Here is a 15411-nt window from a genome sequence, read left to right as displayed (position 1 = left end):
TCAGATTCGTCATGAGAAGAAGTTAGATCGTTTTCCATTTATTCAGAGTTGGTATAGGAAGGAGTCTAAGCATCTCTTCCTAACTTATATTATTTATAAGAAGAAATCATATTCAAATTGTAAAGAAAAATTCTACCGACTTTAACGGTGTTTTCATCTAAGAAGTTATGCCTCCAGTATAATTAGATATGACAGCAGTTACATAGTTTAAGTGAAGATTTGTGTTAGTTACAATCATTATGGCATTTAGAAGACAATAATTATATATGTAATCTCAGGGAAGGAACATGATTTCTTGATCTCTAAAACGAATTGAACAATCAAAATCAAATGAAAAGACACTCATTAATTAAACGAACACTTCTATCAAAGAAAATATAGGTACATTTTTAAAAGACATGTTAGTTCCCTGATAAAAGAGATGCAATCTCAAAAACCAGCACCTTAATATAAATTCTTAGTTCATTTTTTCATTTTTCTACTCTGACTTGGGAATCGAAGGACAACGTTAAGGTGCGCCTTGACCCTCTTCTAACCTCCTGTTGCGTTTGTTCAATAATAGTCAATTATTTTTTCTATATTTCTTATTCCATATATAGAGGACTTCATTCAGGCAATTCTAGTCAATCTCAACCGACTTCATCCAGTCGATTCCAATCAACCTTAGCCAACTTCATCCAATCGATTCCAGTCAACCTCAACCGATTTCATCCAGTCGACTCTAGTCTACTTCAGTTGACTTCATCCAGTTGATTCTAGTCAGCCTCAACTGACTTCATCTAGTTGATTCCAATCAAACCTCAATCGACTTCATCCGATTATCTTTCAACAAATTCTCCATATACACGTCATCTTTGAAAGTCAATCTTCCACTTTATCAAAAATTTGACCCACCTCGTCTCGTAATCATCTAAAAAAAGTAAATAAGATACATATATAAACTATATATGCTTGCAATTGAGGTTTGAGATTACTAAAGTAGCAAGCTTAATTAATTTCAATAAATTAAATTCACTAGCTAGTTCATTCAATAATTCGTTTAAGACAGAAATATATGGAGTGTCCAAAAGAGTGGGGTCAACTCGACCAAATTTGCATAGTGTTGGGTATTTATTTACTAATATCATTATCTACTTTGGTGCAATTGCAATGGTACGAAAAATTACTGCAACGAAACACGACATCCAAATCTTTGGGTACATAATAAATTTGTTCTTGTTTGTTTTCAAATGCATGTGATCCTGTACTTTCATTCGTTCCAAACTCATGTGACCAATCCTTATAATATCAGATATATATATACACATATATAAATCAATTTGTGCAATATATATATATATATATATATATATATATATAATATACACACACAAATTAATTAGTACTCTACTGATACTGTCATCTAATATTTTATATATTAATTATATTACTGATAGATGCATGAGAGACAAGAAGATCATGATCAGCATTTCACATTGATAATATATATACATATATAAATAAATAATATGTTTTTCTTTCCATTGTGCATCTCTCTCTCTATAGATATATATATTGTTTTATTTAATTATTTGTTCTTGAGACAGACTTTGGGAGATGCTTTCCAATGAAGTTGGAGGTGAAGTGCATGAAAGTAAACCCCTTCTCTCTTTGCAAAGGAATAAAAGACAAAAAATATTAGTCTTTCAAAAGCTTCACGAGGAATAGAACTGATTGTGTCACGAGCATGGTGATCTGATCTGATGTGCCATCACAAAGTGTTTTTAGCTTTCTCCTCACTCGTTGTTCAAAAATGCCAATGGATGAACCAAAATTATGGGACCAAAAAGATTCTCACAACTCATCAAAAACATCTCAGACGCTGAAACTTTTGTTTTTTGTTTTTTTGTTTTTGTTTTTCTCTAAACAACATTAAATTTAACAAGTCTTCATGCATACATACATTATATTCCTAAGAAGCAGCAATAGTATTTTTTATGGATGAACTGGTCAGTTCTTCATAAGTGGGCCAGAGTTTCGTTGGAGCTAAACTTAAGATTCCAACATAAATACTGATCTAAACTATTCATATCCAATTCCATAGAACGAAGGTTAGTTGGACTTATTAGGGCATCTGATAAATCTACGTGAATACTTATTAATATATATATATATATATATATATATATATATATATATAAATATAATAAAACAATTTCAATCACAATCAATTCACTGATCTCTTATCGGAGAAGAAAGCCACAAACAGAGTTCATCCTGATCATGGAGATTACTGTAACCCTAGAAATTAAAGTGATCTCATGTTAAAACAACTTGGCTCCTAGCTAGCTAGCTACAAACAATGATCGATATGGAAGGTCCAAAACACACAGAATGAACATAAATAGCTAAAAGGTTCAATCAGCTTTTAGAATTTGGGAAACCGATGTATACCATATCAAGCAAACCGTAAAATCTAACATCAACAACTATAGGGCATAGTATAGGGAAACCCTAATTAACTAGCTTAGAGTAGAACACAAATGGTTGCCCTAGCTAGAGGTCATCTCACACCAAAACAATTAATTAACTTGGCTGCTAGCTAGCCATAAACAATAAACTCTTCGGTTTCTTTCCGAACTATCGATCGATCGATCGATATGCGATATATTGCTGGATGGAAGTAGATACAGTAGGTCTAACACCAGCTGCATCGATCTAATCTAAGGGATGGGGAAACGTAACCCTAACTACAAGGTCCCAAAGTAAAGCGATGAGGCCCAACTGGCGAACTGATGCAACACAAAGTTGCACGCAGGGAGGAAAGGGACAAGAGGCGTGGACGTATGCGTTGTTGGATTGTGATGATTAGGGAATAGAACGCACACATGTGATCCGGTGCATGTAGTTAATTAAAGCGCTGGTACGTGTTCTGTGCACGGCAGCGTGTATGTGTGTATTGATATTGGAATCGAAAAGTGTTAACTGTGAAGACAAGGAGACAACCTCAAAGGGTTCTCAAAGGCAACCTTTTTTGAATTATCATCAGGGAAATGGCCACAACTTGTCAGCGATGCATGTCAATTGCAGCGACACTATTCGTAAGATTGATTGTTCACGAGAGCATGGTAGGGAGCAGCTACCCTCATATTCTTCTTACTCATGTGACCATAAGCACTGACATGCATATATTTATATAATACTATTGGATTTCCATCGATATTTAGATCGATAATGTATCTGAAAACTCGATCGATTCTCAAACAATATTAATACTGTAAAGGCCTTCCTTCCACTTCATATTGTTATTTTGTTAAAAGATTACCGATCGATATATATAATTCATCAGTATTGGAATTAATTGCAATGGCGCGTCGTCGACGACACCTCGTCGTCGTCGGGGGCCGCGACGGAACCGCGTCTATCGGGCGCAGAAACAAACAAACTTTGAATCCTCCCGTGAGGAAGGTTTTTGGATGCACGCGTACGACTCATTCGCACCAGTCACCACCACCACCACGTCCCATTGCCAAACATCCACAGGCCTCCTCTCCTTCCAACGCGCCTACCGCTACCTGCTGCTTCCCGCGCTAGCTAGATCGCTGTCACGAGCCTCGCCGCGCGCGCGCGCGCACGAGCTAGCTAGGAGACAGATCAATTCCCCGTCCTCTCCTCGACCCTTCCTGTAAACACGCACCATACGTTTAAACTAATCTCAATGGCTGGCTTCTCGATCCCTCTCGTCGTCTTCCCTCGTTCCACCGCAAGGGAATGTTTGTGGGGCTGCGAGAGCTGTAGGCGGTTGGATTATCCATTGGGATACTTGCACTAAACTCTGCTACTCGATGCTTAATTAACCTCATTATAACTTCACGCGCACGATATATATCAAGAACAGTTTGGGTGGATGCATGTAAAAAATTGAAGGACCGAGGGCCATTTGGTACTTTCGATTGCCATGCTTTTCAGGTAATTTTTGAGGCAAAGTACATGTGGATATGATCACATACAGTCTCTTCTCTCTTTATAAGCCTTTGCGCCCCCTCCGGACCTCCGGTGCCCATTACAGAGGGAGGTTATAGGGATTAGGGGGAGATGGTGTCGAGGGAGCAAAAGAGAGCTGCACTCCATGAGAAGCTGCAACTCCTCCGCTCACTCACCAACTCTCATGCAGTAACATATATATACTGTCCCTATATATAGATTCTTCATATGTGTTTCAGATTTTGTTGATTTAGTTAGTCTATCTATTGGCAGCTGAGGAAGTCCTCAATCATATTGGATGCCTCAAAATACATCCAAGATTTGAAGCAGAAAGTTGGAAGATTGAAGCAGGAGATTAATGCATGCACACAGAGCCAAGTGCTGCAAAAAAACAACAGCTCCCTGTGCTCACCTCAGGTGATCGATCGATCACCTAGCTTAGCTTTCCATGCCTGTGCTGTTCGTTCTTTGTCTTTCTGACTCCTTTTGTTGCATGAACAATCAAAGGTGATCGTCGAAACCCTAGAGAAAGGGTTCCTGATCAACGTGTACTCAGAGAAGAGCTGCCCGGGACTGCTCGCTTCAGTTCTAGAAGCGTTTGAGCAGTTGGGTCTTCATGTGGTGGAAGCAAAAGCCTCCTGCACTGATGCATTTCGTCTAGTAGCAATTGGAAGAGAAGTAAGATGCTTTTAATTAATCGATTAGTTATTATCAGTTAATCTTTACTGTCTCCAGACATTTTCATGAGTAGGCTGAGAGCATGGAAGCGCAAGCGGTGAAGGAAGCAGTGCAGCGTGCCGTCAGTTGTCTCTATGGAGAAGACAGTGAAGAAGACATGGATGATTGATTTATATCTCCCTGATTATCATAATTATGACCAAATGCATGCATGAATGTTCTTCGATCGTTGCCAGTTTCTTCTTCTTCTTCCTTCTCCTCTCGTTCAAGGTTTTGAGGGCCTGCAAAAAGCCCTTTCATGAAGGGAGAGGATATTCTATGTGTAATTGTCTAATCCATCTACAAATTCATGCCTGATCAAATTAAGTGAGATTAATCTTCGCCTATAATTAATTATATATGTCACCTAATTTTTAAAAGGCTAAAAAAACTAATTTAATATCTAATTTTTTATTATTATTTTAAAATCCGCGTACGTAAGGTGTGTCTCGAGTCGTTGTTTAACTCGCGATCATTTCCCAAAGCCCGCCCCCTCTCGCTCGCCTCCTTCGCCGTGGATTTGGAATGGAGTCCGACGCCTCGTGATTTAGGGCTCCGCACGATCCCCGTGTCGCTGCGCCGACGTTCAGGTCGCCATGGATCCTTTGCTCTTTGGCTGTTTTGTAGTATGTCCTCTAGATCTCTCTCGTCTCTCGTATATTTTGATGCATTCTATTTGGGAATTCGCGAGATTGAGCGTGCTGCATTAGGTTAGAGTATGGATCTTTTTTCCGAGTAAAGATGGGTTTTTTAAGTTGAAGATTTGATATACCTTAGGTTTTGTAATGGTGGTTTCCTCGGCCGATTTAGTAGGCTTTGTTGATGTCGTCTCTCCACTTGGTTGAAGTAATTGTCCAGTGACACATAATTTACTTTTATTCCTTCAAAAATGCTGGGAGGTATCCCTTAAAAATTTGGATGGGGATGAAGCAGGATGGGTCATTGCGCATGAACACATGGATCATATCAACGTCCAAGCAGCATACTGAGCACTGCTGAGAAACACAAAAAAAAAAAAAAAGGATGCCAATAAACAATGTCGAAAAAAATAGAAAGCTGGTCGTTCCTCGAGATTTGATTTTCTAGAATTATGGAAGTGCATGATACCCAAACTTTCACTGAGTTACAAATGTGCTCTTCCATTGATGGCGTCATTGGATCATTTGTTGAATTTTGTACGTCTTGGAAGAATCCTGTGGTAATGATTGGAGGGCAATTTAACTTCTTTTGTTTTAAACTCTCGCGTCAAACTGATGACTTTTTAGCTGAAAATAGTATTCATGAAAGTTGCAAAGAATAGCACCAGCACCACAAGTAGGCACTAATTTTTCTTGATTACTAACAATTATGTGTGCTTAACCTCTAGTTTGTTTGACTGGCATAGTTTAAATGAAGCTGCTGCTATCAATTCTCTGTATTCCAAGAGGTAATAGCAAAGTCCTTGTGTGACTGGCTTCTTCTTATAAATCGTGGCAAACATGAAACTAGTGCAAGTTTGTATGACTTCTTCACTAAAGAAATAAAGAGTACAAATAGCTATTTTTTTTATTGCTGAGACATTCATCCACACTACAAAATTAAGTTTTCCTCATTGAGAAATTCAGTATCATTGATGAGGATAATTGCACAGGGTTAGAATTAGTGGAAGGGAGCAGAAGTTACAATATCCCAATGCTTCTAGTTAGTATCGAATTATATCCAATGAATATACAATTGCCATATAAGTAACATTAAATTGGTGGCTAAAAGAACGGGTCTAACACCTGCAGTTTCCCTTGGCTTTGTGTGAAGATGGCATTGCTCTCTGAATTGAACATAGCATCTGCAAATTCTGCTAATGAATAATCAATATCTCTACCACCCTGCTGCATCTGTTCTATGTATGTATTGCTATCATCTCTGTTGAACCAGTTACGAAGTTGGATCGATGTGGTTTCTGGTGCTACTGTTTGCATATTATTTTCACCATTATTGTTGCTAACAGCACTTGGCATGAGCTCATTGGGGATCGTTATTGGGGTCGGAGAAGTGCGGCAAGTGTGTGCACCACAGTAGGTGACTTCAAGTGTGGATGGATCATCATCAAGCCGTTGCACTTTCTTCTTTCCTTTGCAACCATAGTGATTCTTGTGGGTGCAGTGATAGTAGCTTCTGCATTAGGTAAAAACTTCATGTCACTTAAATGTGTCTATTTTTGAATCAGCAATTTATTTTATGTCATTGATCCGTATCAAAAGCAATCACAGACGCTCTTGAACAAGAAAGCTAGCTAGAATTCATGTTCTTAGGAGCTTAAAGTGATCCAGAAATGGAAGTAGTTGCGGAAAATTGAGATAGCTTTGAATTTTAAATTATCAATTAGTTCTGCACTTACAGAAGGGTATAAAATACCTTGGAAACCTCGAATTAAGTATCTCTTTCTGACCATACTTCTTCCAGGTATATCCATCATCAGGAGGATTCTCCATGTTAGGATGGGCCGGCACCAACTTCACCAAAGTGCCTTCCTTTCTGCAAATTCAACTGGTATGATATAACATCCCAATACTCGACTACAGCATAATAGTATCGTTAACTTTCTTCCATATTGGTGATTGGCAAACATGCAAAGGAGTTGGAGTAAGTTTAGTGAAACCAAATTTAAGACATCAAGTTTTCAACATTTCACCTCTTCTTGGAAGATTTTTGCACCAAACACCTGCCTCCTCTCTGAGCCGTTGCTGCCGAGTTGGCATAGCTTGAGCCACCTGCAAACTGTGTCACTGCCGGCTGGATTTCCAGTGATCTCTGCGCCGGCATGCCAGCAGCGCACAGATGATTTCCCGTTCCTTCACCGGCGCTCATGAGGAGCATTTGGGCACTACAAGAAGATTGGTTCTGCAGGGTATATAATCCTCGGATGGCTTTGTTGAAGGCACCAACAATCTCCTCGCAAGATCCCAAGAGGTAATGGGCATCGGATGCAACGACGTCGACGCAGAAGAGAAGGCTGCTCTCCAGTTCTTTAGCAAGCTTGCATGCGTCAAGGATTTGAGACAAGGCCACCTCCATGAGCCTCGCACTGCTTCTGTGCCACTGAATCAGAAGAAAACTACGATTGTGTTGGAAATGGATGCACAGACAGCGAAAAGGAGGTCATTTTAAATCATAACAGTCTTATTTTCTAGATGTTAGTGTATTGAATGGGTAGGAAAGGATTGACTTGGTCGCATTCTTGGGTCTTTGGGGAGACCCTCCTTATTCTAAAACAATCTTTGAACTCTTCCTCATTGCGGCCGATTCCTTGGAATTTTCTATTAGTTACTCCTCACAGGAACCTCGCATTTTCCTCGTGCTGTGTAATCTTGTATCTTTGAAATGATTTCCAATTGTTTCTGCCCTCTTGCGTTGCAATATGTATTTTAATTTCTTATTTATGCATCGGCATGTCAATCTCAGTAGCAGCAGGAACGTTTCAGTTTTCCACTTTGAACTTTGACCTCGTGCCCCACTGGCTTTAAATTATCTCCAAGTAGTTTGCAAGTCTGAAATTAAATATGATGTCTTTACACCATGTGCTAGATTTCTAAGATACATTGAACAATCATGTCAACTTGTTAATAATTTAGTTTCAATTGATGTTATTTATTTTGAAAAAAAATCGTCAAAAGGATTTTTTTAAATTTATCATTAAAATGGTATATTCCATCACGGCTCATCTTTTTTTTTTTAAATATTTTTATTTTCAACAGGGTTATAATTTACAAGTGCTATGATAGGAACACTTTAACATTAGTCTATGTTATAATAATTAGAATTGTAATTAGACACTTCATCTTTTCTTCTGATGAGCATTGAAAATAAAAATATTTTCTTCAGTAAAAATGGACTAAGACGAAATAAAATATTATTTTAATGATAAATAAAAAATCCTTTTAATTAATAATTTTAATAAAAAAATATCCTTCTAATTTTCCCCCCGTTTATTTCCCCTTCAAATGAATCAAGGAGATAAGACAAATAGTCAAAGTCGTCATCTACGAAAACAATTCTTCACATTTTTAACAATATACGCGTTAATTAATTAGTTTATGGATTAAACAGGACTAGAGAAATAATACTTCAGCAATGACGATATATTCGAATAGCACATTTGCAATCAATCATGCACGTATACAGTCATCTTCAAAATTAATCGATTTAAAAAATTATATGTGGATTCAATTCACTTTGAAGGGCCAAACAAATGTTGAGAGAGTCAAGAGCCGAGAACTCAGCTAGTGATACTTTGAAGTTTGAACGTAGATAACACAGAAATCTGAGAGAAGACGATAGAAACTTCTGATTTTGTCGTGGTGTTTCAAGTTCTCAGCCATATATGAATTCAACTCTCCACACAGTGCGAGAAACTTCAATTGGGTGCCTTGTGGAGTGGGCAAATGCCTGTGTTGGTTCATTCCGCGTCCGTGAGGACCACAGTCGATCGGCACCTTTCATGACACCCTTCAAAGAGACATGCTAGAAACCGGCCGGAACAGGGCAATTCTTTTCTAGAAAAACAGAATTCCATGTGTTCAGTTCGGAAGCATACGTGGCTCCTCGTCTAGTTAGTGTACAATTAACGTCTTAAAATTTTCATTCCACTCATGTAGTGCACCGTATTTGAGATTCAAATAAACTTCAGCTTTGCACATCAACTAATCGAACCAAGTATTGATTGAACCAGACTAATCTGGTCGACTAAAGTGACTCGATCAGTCAATTGAATGACTCGTATAGATTGAATTTGGTCGAACAAATGAACGGAGGAAACTTGTCTGACTCAATCAAATTATTTTCTCATTTGTAATACAATGATATAGAGAGAAATCACAAAGAATATTGATCCATGGTTCAAACCGTAGAAAGAAAGGAGAAAAAGTTTTTTTTTTACTTTGTAAAAACATTTTCCTTTTTCTAAATGTATATAATAATTAGACATATATATATATTTTTACCGAATTAGACCAATTCAATCACATAGAGAATATTTTCTACTATGACCAATTCAATCACATTTTTTATTATTTTATAATTTGACGTCATTTTGATGATCAAAATAACTTGGAAAAAGATCAAAATAATAATTCATTTATCAAGGTATTTTTAATCTTAATATATTCACTAACATTTGGAAAAAAAAACAAAACATAATTTCTTCTTTATTATTAATAAGGGAGAAACATGAACTAAGTCAAGGGTTTATAACCTATCTAATAAATCTCAAATTAGGTAATAGTAAATAATAATAATACATTATTTTTTTAATGCTAAATTTTAAAATAAAACAGGCAGATATTACTAGATTATATAAAAATATATATATTAGATTTAAAATAAAATATATATTATGGTAACTTACATAATTTGCTATTATTTTTTGTTGTTGTTTATTTATGCGTTTTACAAAATTCCTCAAAGCACCGTGCAAATTTTCTCACCGTTCGATGCACTGAATCGCACAATCTTCCAGTTTCCCCCCTCTCTCTCTCTGTATATATACGTCGAAACGCTGATCGACACTGTGGTCGGAGAAGCCGACGAGTGGTTCGTCCCAAGCCCCTGAAACCAACAAACGCCCCCTCGCCGCTTTTCGCTTCCTAGGGTTCGTTCGTGCGATTTCTTCTTCGTCCCCCTTCCCTCCCTTCAGTTTTCTTTCTTTTCCCTTTTCGATCCTTTGCGTCATTGCCATGTTTCTTGGTGTCTCTTTCTTTCCCCTTTCTTTTAGGCCTGATGGAGGAGGAGCTCTCGGTGACGTTCGAGGCTGCAAAAAAGGCCGCGGACCGGGTCCAGAACGGCGGGGAGTGCACGGAGGTTGAACGATGTGTCGGTGCGCTCCGGCGGCTGAAGAAGATGCCGGTGACCACGAAGGATTTGGTGGCCACTCAGGTAATGCGGTCCTTCCGAGCTGCATTTCTCGTACCGGGACTTATTTGACCGGATCTCTGTTCCTGCTGTTGTTTTCGAACCTATTTTGTTTAGAAAGTTTCGATCTTTTTATCAGAGTTCATTTGGGTATCGACCTGATACAGAGTTTTAGGTTTGGAATGATACGCGAGGTTATTAATTTTGCTGGTTTTTTATGGATCAGACGAGAGCTTGCTCTGTTTTTATTGGCAGGATTATTGAAACTTGTTCTGTTTAGTAACAATAAACAAAAGCATCCCATTAGGTTTGTTCAACAGGCAACAGTGGAATTATAACATTCCAATGCCAATCCTCAACCTTGATAAATAAGTTGGAGGGTAGTAGGTAGTCTTTAATTGTTGGAGTAAACTTAGAAAAGGGTGGATCCACATGTATCACTAGTAATACGTCATACAGTTCAATGATGACAGAGTGAGTATCAATTTGCCAATCCTCAAATAGTTGGGACTCATGGTTGTTTTTGTTGTATGCAAAAAATGAGAAAACACTTAACAAAATAGATGGGACATAAAGAAGGCAGTAATGGGAAGAAAAGCAAAAATCTATAAACAAAGTAAAATAAATAAGTCTCGCAAGCAGGTTGATTTACCCAAGCTCAATTTGGTTAGCCAATCTCTTGATGCCTCTACCAAATTAGGAACTCATGCAAGAGTTTAGGCTTTCACAAGATCTGTGGCTTGATGGCTCCACCAAATTAGAAACATTATAGACGATAAATATTATCAAGAGATTTTGGTAGATTATGAGGTGGTTGTATTAACACCAACAAACACCAAGCCTAGTTAATGGTAATAGATTGGTACTTTAATGGATCATTGTTCTGAAAATCTAGGCAAACTTTATGCAATTGACATAGTGCAATGCATAACAGGTAAGCAGACACGTGTGGATGCATTTTGTGAGTTAGAAAATGCGCCTTGCCTTATTAGAGTTAGGTAATTTAGGATGTCAGTAGTAGATATGATGGATCTTCATCAAATTCACCTCTTTGAGTTGGGGTTTTATTAGTGTTTCCTTTGCTTAGCTTATTGACATAAGTATGTTGAAATAAGGCCTTAACCTGAAGAATTTGAGGATTGATGATCCAAATGGATGAATTTGGATAAAGTGAGCAATAGTCATTGAGTCATGGTCAGGAATGTAGTTTTAAGATGCTGGAATGCAATGGGGTTGAACCTTGATTAATGAATTTAAGTTTTCGAGTTGAAACATAGGAATGAAAGTGTGTTTCATATTTAATAGGGGTTAGAGGCTTATGTGTGATGCATACGTACAACTTAACGGCGCATCGCCGTGGTTATTCTTTGTTCGACTATGAATAAGTTCAAAGAACACAAGTGGAGAATATTTTGAAAGAATGTGTAAGACAACTATGTTTCTCTTCTTGTCTAAGGATAAATCTTGTAATTATGAAGGTATTCTAGAATAAACAACAACAGCTAGGATAGAAAAAATGCATTTCTGTTATTCATCAAGATATGCAATATTATTAGTATTAATAATGGAGCAAATTAAGTAGACTTTTACTTAATGATTTTCCTTAAAGCTATTTCCTCTTGGGTCTCAACATGTTGGTCTTAGTTTCTTTGCCCAAGCAGGTAACTTCTGATGAGAAGAAAGGCAAGTAGTTGTATTTCATTTACTTAATGGTTTGATATGCCTCTTAGAAAAATGTTGTCCTGTAATTAAAGCTAGTAGTTTTCCTTCCAACTAAGCTCTTACACTTAGGAGGAACATCATTAAAATCTGTAGATAAGAAGCACGTGTACACTTGTACAAAGGAATAAGCTGCATGATGAGGTGCTTTCCCTCCCTATTATGGTAACAATCAACAAATTTTTTGATAAAGGATCATATGCATGTACAGGTGTACCACTGCATTTGTTGATTTATTCATGTTTGGTGAATTTTGAACTCTTTGTCCATTGAATTGGAGCACTATTCTCCCTTATTTATGTGCAAAAGTTAAAGGTAGATTTTCCTATTTACAAAGGATTGATTTTTGATAAATTCAAGTTCATTCTTTATTTGTTTGGAGCCAAGAATGTGGGCCTCATTCTTCTACCTTGTATATATACCTACTGGATAATGGTTGGAAGTTCTGCATAATGATGGTAATAGAGTTTTATATTTCAGGTTGGCAAAAAACTTCGCCTTCTGACAAAACATTCCCATGATGAGATTCGGACTGTGGCAAATGATTTGTTTCAGTTCTGGAAGAAACTAGTGGTTCAGGAAGCATCAAAAGATAATAAGAAATCTGACGCCTCAGAGGGAAAAAATATTCCAAAGGTTGAAAAGGACACTGAACGAGCAATGAAACTCAATGCGGACAGGATTCCAAAAGCAGCATCAACAGAGAGCAACATTGTTTCAAAATTTGAATGTGTTGAAGCTGGTAAGGTAGACTGTGACTTGGGAAAACAGAATAGCAAAATGGGCAAACAAGGATCTGGCAAATTAGAGAATATCAATTCTACTAAATTTGGACAAACAAACACTGGAGAATCAAACAAGAGGGATGGTTTCTCCACGGATGAGAGTGCAGAATATATTTCAAAGAAACCTCGATTAGACACTGGCTCACTGAAGCTGTCTTCAATGGTAAAGTGTAACAATCCTGCACGTGATAAGATCCGAGAGCTTATTGCAGAAGCCTTTGCGCGAGTTTATAAGGAAACAGCTGAGAGCAAAGTAGATGAAGTGAGGAACATCCTGGATGAAGTCGATGCATCTGACCCTATTCGTGTAGCTGTATCTATGGAATCTGCTTTATTTGAGAAGTTAGGCCTCTCAACTGGTTCACAAAAACACAAATACAGGTCTATAATGTTCAATTTGAGGGACAACAATAACAAAGACTTCCGACGAAGAGTCCTCCTTGGTCTTGTAAAGCCACAGGACATAGTTACTTTGGCTCCAGAAGACATGGCTAGCGACGAGAGGAAACAGGCGAATAAACAGATAAAAGAGAAGGCCTTGTTTGAATGTGAAAGGGGAGCAGCTCCTAAAGCAACGACCGATCAGTTCAAATGCGGGCGATGTGGGCAAAGAAAGACCACATACTATCAATTGCAGACACGTTCTGCTGATGAACCAATGACTACTTTCGTAACTTGTGTAAACTGCAACAACCATTGGAAGTTCTGTTAATGAATCAACATCCCCCTTTGCTTTGTTGCAGTAATTAGGTGATGCAGGCATCCGGAGACTACATACTATCAGTTAAACTTGTGCAACTGTTGAGTTGATGACTAATTTCGGAACTTAATCATTTGACCTCCTGCCAATTGAAAAATCCGAACCCTTTGCTTTATAGCAATATATAGGTGGTCAGAATTGAAGATTCATTTATCAGCCTCTTAGTCTTCCCAAGAGGTTTGATATGGTACTTTGTTGATTTAATCATTTTTATTAGATGTTCAGCTGTAATATCGACGTTAGCAGTTCCCATTTCTATTTGCTGCAAAGGCATCATTGCATTCATGATTTGCTATGGAGAGAATCCTTTCTGTTGCCTGATTTGGTCAGATTTAGTCCCAGTCTTTGGTTGATCGAGCTAAAAAATTCAGTCAAATCGAACTACTCAAAAGGGCTCTTATCATGCTCCTTCCCAGAATTTGCATTCTATTTACCATGGTGAAAAAATTTCCATTGTTGTGCAAACTATTTGTTGCAGGTTGGCGTGTTTTACGCTATTTACAGTGTCAATGCGTGCAGCATGTTGCATTTTGGCTTCATCAGGTTTATCAAACATTTTGCTAATCTTCTCTTAATCGATCTACCTTCCTGAGAATTTCCATTTGGATGAATTCTGGTGAATTTCCATTTGCAGTTGCATTAGACAACATGAACTTGGTTGATGATACATCAAACAGTTGCAACAAAATTCTTATTGCAAAATATCTGAGCAAAATGGTCTAGGATATGTGATTTTATTGCAAAAATGTTTTGACAACGTTTGCTTCATTTGTGATCACAAATGTTCTCCAGGAAGACATCCTAATGCTGCCTGAATGCTTTGCTTGTCGGTCAGTGCATTAAGATAATGTCAAAAATCCAAGGTTAGGATCAAATTTTTTAAATTTGTTCAGTTGTTTCATCAATTAATTCTTCTTTTCAAAGTATAATCAAGCCCCAATTCAAGTTAGGGGGGTGAAAAGGAATCATATTTTGAACATTAATTTATTTTCCAAAAAACAGTTTGTGGAAACTAATTTGTTAGATCATTTTGATGGACAGTTCTTAAATCCCCTAAAATTAATAATACCATCATTCAACTAAGTAATACTTGAGATAAGTTTACAGTTTGAGGTGATTAACTAAATCATAAGGCATCTCTCTCACTAAATTAGTGAACTTATTGCGATATATTATAGAATATTCTGAATAATTATTTGTCACTTTATTGTATAAATAAGTTTTATTTTTTAAAAAAATACAAATTACAATGCTCTTATTAAAATTTATTAATAAATATATGTTGTATTTATAAATGAACAAAGCGTCATTTGAGCTTAGCAGACTTCGAACAAACTACATGACATTTGAGTTAGATAAATTGTTTCATATAAACTATTTTATTTTATAATTATAAAAATTAATCCTGATTTATTATTTGTAATTATATTCCAATTTAAACGAAGCATATTCTCCACTAAATACTAAACAAAAATATTCTTATCCCCTCCTCTCTCAATTTTATTAATATTTTGTTGATTTATCAATAATATTAATAAAATTCATATGGTGGATTAATTTCAGACGCGAAACTCGGTCAACGAA

The 15411-nt window shown here is 37.0% G+C and overlaps 3 protein-coding genes across 3 annotated transcripts; 2 read left to right on the top strand and 1 right to left on the bottom strand.

Moving 5' to 3' along the window:
* The first annotated feature begins 4074 nt into the window (after positions 1-4074).
* LOC141822962 (uncharacterized) lies at positions 4075-4890 on the top strand. The gene is made up of 4 exons (XM_074710256.1): positions 4075-4152; positions 4237-4380; positions 4471-4641; positions 4715-4890. Exons 1-4 carry the CDS (start codon positions 4075-4077, stop codon positions 4808-4810), a joined length of 489 nt encoding a protein of 162 aa, XP_074566357.1. The 3' UTR covers positions 4811-4890.
* Positions 4891-6327: 1437 nt separating this feature from the next.
* Positions 6328-7731, bottom strand: LOC141823091 (WRKY transcription factor 55-like). Its single transcript, XM_074710362.1, has 3 exons — positions 7349-7731; positions 7072-7191; positions 6328-6831 (listed from the first exon to the last, which is right to left on the bottom strand). Exons 1-3 carry the CDS (start codon positions 7729-7731, stop codon positions 6423-6425), a joined length of 912 nt encoding a protein of 303 aa, XP_074566463.1. The 3' UTR covers positions 6328-6422.
* A 2700-nt stretch (positions 7732-10431) lies between these two features.
* Positions 10432-14404, top strand: LOC141822960 (transcription elongation factor TFIIS-like). Its single transcript, XM_074710255.1, has 2 exons — positions 10432-10587; positions 12763-14404. Exons 1-2 carry the CDS (start codon positions 10432-10434, stop codon positions 13777-13779), a joined length of 1173 nt encoding a protein of 390 aa, XP_074566356.1. The 3' UTR covers positions 13780-14404.
* The last annotated feature ends 1007 nt before the right edge of the window (positions 14405-15411 follow it).

Source organism: Curcuma longa, chromosome 3 (genome assembly GCF_044706935.1).
Source record: "Curcuma longa cultivar G26 ecotype Majalengka, Jawa Barat chromosome 3, ITB_CL_G26_1.1, whole genome shotgun sequence".
NCBI classification, from domain to species: Eukaryota; Viridiplantae; Streptophyta; class Magnoliopsida; order Zingiberales; family Zingiberaceae; genus Curcuma; species Curcuma longa.
This window is presented reverse-complemented; position numbering and strand designations above follow the sequence as displayed.

Bases quoted from the DNA above. Each gene is read 5' to 3' on its own strand.
- LOC141822962 (XM_074710256.1), top strand. From the start codon at position 4,075: ATGGTGTCGAGGGAGCAAAAGAGAGCTGCACTCCATGAGAAGCTGCAA. The intron at 4,153-4,236 runs GTAACATATATA...ATCTATTGGCAG, and splicing joins CACTCACCAACTCTCATGCA to CTGAGGAAGTCCTCAATCAT. The intron at 4,381-4,470 runs GTGATCGATCGA...GAACAATCAAAG, and splicing joins GCTCCCTGTGCTCACCTCAG to GTGATCGTCGAAACCCTAGA.
- LOC141823091 (XM_074710362.1), bottom strand. From the start codon at position 7,731: ATGGAGGTGGCCTTGTCTCAAATCCTTGACGCATGCAAGCTTGCTAAA. The intron at 7,192-7,348 runs GTGAAATGTTGA...TTGAATTTGCAG, and splicing joins CAAAAATCTTCCAAGAAGAG to AAAGGAAGGCACTTTGGTGA. The intron at 6,832-7,071 runs GTATTTTATACC...TACCTAATGCAG, and splicing joins CTTAATTCGAGGTTTCCAAG to AAGCTACTATCACTGCACCC.
- LOC141822960 (XM_074710255.1), top strand. From the start codon at position 10,432: ATGGAGGAGGAGCTCTCGGTGACGTTCGAGGCTGCAAAAAAGGCCGCG. The intron at 10,588-12,762 runs GTAATGCGGTCC...TTTATATTTCAG, and splicing joins AGGATTTGGTGGCCACTCAG to GTTGGCAAAAAACTTCGCCT.